This window comes from Xyrauchen texanus, chromosome 31 (assembly GCF_025860055.1).
Source record: "Xyrauchen texanus isolate HMW12.3.18 chromosome 31, RBS_HiC_50CHRs, whole genome shotgun sequence".
NCBI classification, from domain to species: Eukaryota; Metazoa; Chordata; class Actinopteri; order Cypriniformes; family Catostomidae; genus Xyrauchen; species Xyrauchen texanus.
In genome coordinates, this window is record NC_068306.1 from 5,850,106 (window position 1) to 5,855,105 (window position 5,000).

A 5,000-nucleotide genomic window follows, 5' to 3' on the forward strand; every position below is an offset into this window, starting at 1 on the left:
TATACAGCAGATTATATATAAACCGAAAATATTTGCATGCTGAAAAATAGGAGTTTGTTTTGCTGGGTGTGTAAGAGAGTGTGTTAATGCTTTTAAAAGTGTGTATTCATCAATGCGTGTGTGTTGTAGCAATGCATTGATTAATAATGACTTTAATAGAGCTTTATAAGTGTGTGCGGTGAGAACGCTCTTCAGCTGAGTCACTGACTTTAATGTGTGTCAGGAACAATACGATACATGATGTGGCTCTCATGGGCTTTCAGAAGTGGATGTACAGTTGGTTCTCGTCGTGTGTATGATCTAATTCTGATGTAATTACAGTAACTCCAGAATCATTAATAGAGTGCTACTAAAGTAACTGTAATCGGATTACACACGTTTACAAATGTAATGTCAGAAGTATTTGATTTGTTGTAATCTCATTATGTAATCCAGATTACTTGTAGTCCGTTTCTACCGACACTGATGAAATATATGTTTATAAATGGTTTTCACACTCACATACTTTTACATATATGACACATATTCCAACAAATATAAATATTCAAATGATCACTTCATTCAAACTTTGATTGGTGGGAAAGTACTTTGTATGAAGGGCGGAGCCAAGAAAAAAGACTTTACATAAAAGAGGATGGGCCAATTATTGCACAAACATCCTTTCACATCTTCAGGAATCAGAATGAATCATTTAAAGCTATTTTATATATATATATGTGAAGTCAATGAATAATTCTGGGTGGGCCTGGGTTTAATTTAGGGGGTTCACAAGCCCACACCGGCCCACCCCTGGTGACGCCACTGCGTTGAATAAACCCTAATGGACATTTATTTTATTTTATTATCTTTCCAAACACTAATATAGTTTTTTTCCCGCCATCTTTAAATCTGCTTCATTTCATGTTTTTGTGTGCAATTTATAATTTCAAATAAAAATGTTCATCTGCTCAAACATGTGCAGTATAATTGTATATGTGTTTACACTACATGGCCATTCATCAGATTTCATTAAGTCGTGTCGTGTCGTGTCACTCGCCAGCTTTCATTTGTGTTACTAAAGCACTGATGACATCACAGGTGGAGCAGCCAATGAGAGGAGAGACTAATCTGAGTCCCATCCCCCACCGAGAGAGAGAGACATATGGGTCGACATATAAGACAAAGGCTACAAATATTAATAAAAAGAGCGTGTCACAGATGAGCGAGTGAGGAAAGAGGGATAGAGAGACACGCACACAAAAGTGCAGAATGGGTGGAGAGAGAGAGACACAGAGCGAGCGAGCTGTGGTTTTAGTGTAAGAGGATTTAGTCCCTCACAGTCTGTCCTGATATTTCTCAGTGATGGACAGATGAGAAACACAAAGATGGAGTGAGTGGAGGGAATCTGGGTCACACCGCTGGTGTCAAACTCTTATTCAGAGATGAGACATGAAGTGCATCTCACTGTAAACGATTGAATCTTTCACGAGTTGATTAAATCATCATCAAGCCTTAGAGACACTTCACACAATCAATTATCTCATGAAAATGATCATAATTATTAAACGTTTAGCTGCAGTTTCTAGAGAAAGGTCCAGCAGGGGGCGCCAACAGCAAGTGAAATGGAGTCGTAATCAGACGAGGTTTTTCAATTTTTCTCCTCAATTTGGGAATGCCCAATTCTGACTCAATCCGGGTGGTGGAGGATGAATCTCAGTTGGCTACGCGTCTGAGACCGTCAATCCACGCATCTTATCACGTGACATGTTGAGCGCGTTACCATGGAGACGTAGCACGTGTGGAGGCTTCACGCTATAATAACAGCCCATGAAATCAACATTATAATTCATGTCTGTAGCTTTAAGAACATCTAAATGCTAGTGTACTATAAATAAAAGTAACAGAATTGTCTTTTAGCAGGTGTACATATCTGGGAAAACTCAAACCGAAAATTTTAATGACATTATTTTGTTTGCAGGGGCGAAAACACGTTTTTGTCCAATTAAATCTGCTCTAGAATGAGAATGTCCCTCCTCCTGTAGTGTTCATTTGTTACTTTCTTTCTTCTGCAGAACACAAATGAAGATTTTTAAAAGAATATTTCAGCTCTGTTGATTCATACAATGCAAGTGAATGGTGACCAGAACTTTGAAGTTCCAAAAAGCACATAAAGGCAGCATAAAAGCAATCCAGTGGTTTAATCCATGTCATCAAAGTGATATGATAGATGTGGGTGAGAAACAGATCAACATTTAAGTCATTTTTTCTATTAATCTCCACCTTTGACCAGCTCTGACCGGTAGAGGGCGATATGCTAGAAGAATGCGAATTGCCAAAAAACGAAATAAGAATGTGAAAGTGAAAGTGGAGATTTATAGTTAAAAAGGACTGAAATATGGATCTGTTTCTCAGTCACATCTTTCATATCACTTATGAAGACATGGATTAAACCACTGGAGTCTTATGGATTACTTTTATGATGCATTTATGTGATTTTTGGAGCTTCAAAGTTCTGGTCACCATTCACTTGCATTGTATGGACCAACAGAGCAGAAATATTCTTCTAAAAATCTTCATTTGTGTTCTGCAGAAGAAAGAAATTCAAAAACATTTGGGACGACATGAGAGTGAATAAATGTTTTTGTGTGAACTGTCCCTTTAAGATGGTTTAGTTGATGATAATGTGCAAAATGACAAAAACATGTTTCAAACTCTAACAGACCAAACTTTAACCAAATGCTGAAACAATGTATGAACATGTAATTAAATTATAGTGAAAGATTAGCATGCATAATGTTATAAATGGTGACTCAGTCTTAAATGTGTGTCTCGTGCAGGTCTCATTCTGTTGTTCTATCTGGTCTTCTACACGTTTCTGGCGGGCATGTTCTGCCTCACCATGTATGTGATGCTGCTGACACTGGACGACTATAAGCCCACCTGGCAGGACCGCCTGGCATCACCAGGTACACACAATGTTCCTACACATCACACACATTCATGACTCGTCACATCACAGACACCATCCCTGTGTGTGTGTTTGTAGGCGTGATGATCCGGCCGAAAGGAGAAGCTCTAGAGATAATTTATAATAAGGAGAATACAGAAAGCTGGGACAAGTATGTTCAGGCCCTGGACAACTTCCTCACACGTAAGTTACATTCAAAAAGCGTTTCTTATGATGGGTTACGTGCCATATTGTCTTGGCGCTGTACTGGAGAGCAGATGACACTGCGTTTCTGTGTCTTCCTGTAGCGTACAGCAACCCGAAGCAGGTGATGAGCAATGACGAGTGCACGCCAGATCAGTATTTCTATCAGGAAGACAGCGGCGACGTGCGCAACAACCCCAAACGCTCCTGCCAGTTCAACCGCACCTTGCTTGGGGACTGTTCCGGGATCAATGACCGCACGTACGGCTACCAGAGCGGCAAACCCTGCGTGCTCATCAAACTCAACCGGGTAACTGGCCAATCACAGCACAGGTCACTGATGACGGCTGCATCCCAGTTCACACACGATTTACTTGCAAAAAATACCAAATAAGTGATGAACATTCAATGAGTCAAAGTTTCTATGATATTAAAGCTTGTTTAACAAACGCCTGCAGAAACAGGTGCATAAAACACAGTAAACTAAACTGTCTTTTGATAACCGTACACCAAGTGCTAGCATTGCAGCTAATTAGGTTGATAGGAAACGTAAGCAAACAGGAGCATTAGCTACAGCCCCTTGTTATCGGCCTGTCCATTTAAAGAAGTTACTCAGACGACCTTCTATTCCTTCAATGGTAATAAAGATGATGGCACACAGAACATGAGCATTTGACTCTTCTGCAGGTGATCGGAATGCTGCCTAATAACTACGGACAATCTCCGAATGTCACCTGTGGAGCAAAGGTAAGAGAAACATCTATCTACCTTATTTCAGATAATGATCACTAACAGTCATTAAACCATGAATTCCACCTGTGTTTACTCACGGCATCCCTCCAAACTCAGAAATATAAAGAGGAAGACGAGTGGGTAAGACTAGTGATGTATGCAGTTATAGAACAACTGGTCTGATGCATAATCAGCATCCCATAAACCCTAAACATAGACTAGTATACACCACAAAATAGTGCACTACACACTTTGGCCGTAATGCGTACTGAACTAGTACAAACCCTAGTGCCGAAAAAGTTGAGACGGGGACAGTTGAAGTCTAATAACAATTGGACGAGTTACTGTATAATAACAAGGTGATGTGAAACAGGAGATGTTAAACAGGCAATCGTGTCGTAGTATATAAGGAGCCTCCAAAAACAGCCAAGTCCTTCAAGAGCAAGAATCATTCCAGACTCGTCAATTTGCCAACAGATGCTTCAGAAAATAATCCAGTAATATGAGAACAATGTTCCCCAAAGACTAATTGGAAGAATTTTGGGTATTTCACCCTCTACAGTGCACAATATAGTTAAAAGTTTCAATGAATCTGGTCAAATCTCTGTGCGTAAAGATAAATCGAAAACCACTTCTGAATGCTCATAATCTCTAACCCCTTAGACGTCACTGTCTTAAAAGACATCATTCATCTGTAATGATATTATGAACATGGACTTGGGATTACTTTAGTAACCTTTGTTAGTCAACACCACTCGCTTCTGCATCCACAGATGCAAGTTAAGACTTTACTATGTAAAGGAGAAGCCGTACATCATCACTGTCCAGAAGCGCTGCCGACTTCCTTGGGCTCGCTCTCAACTTTAGTAAACCTTTGTTAGTGAACGCCACTCGCTGCTGCATCCACAGATGCAAGTAAATACTTTACTATGTAAAGGAGAAGCCGTACATCATCACTGTCCAGAAGCGCTGATGACTTCTCTGGTCTCGCTTTCAACTTTAGTAAACCTTTGTTACTCAACACCACTCGCCGCTGCATCCACAGATGCAAGTTAAGATTTTACTATGTAAAGGAGAAGTCGTACATCATCACTGTCCAGAAGTGCTGCTGACTTCTCTGGGCTCGCTTTCAACTTTA

At 40.1% G+C, this 5,000-nt stretch overlaps 1 protein-coding gene across 1 annotated transcript in view; it reads left to right on the plus strand.

The window, feature by feature from the left end:
* The window catches only part of LOC127625526 (sodium/potassium-transporting ATPase subunit beta-2-like), a 15,466-nt gene that overhangs the window by 5,285 nt on the left and 5,181 nt on the right, over window positions 1-5,000 (plus strand). The window contains exons 2-5 of the mRNA XM_052100843.1: window positions 2,817-2,945; window positions 3,026-3,130; window positions 3,235-3,440; window positions 3,818-3,877. Coding sequence (XP_051956803.1) covers window positions 2,817-2,945; window positions 3,026-3,130; window positions 3,235-3,440; window positions 3,818-3,877 — 500 coding nt within the window. The remainder of the gene's footprint in view (window positions 1-2,816; window positions 2,946-3,025; window positions 3,131-3,234; window positions 3,441-3,817; window positions 3,878-5,000) is intronic.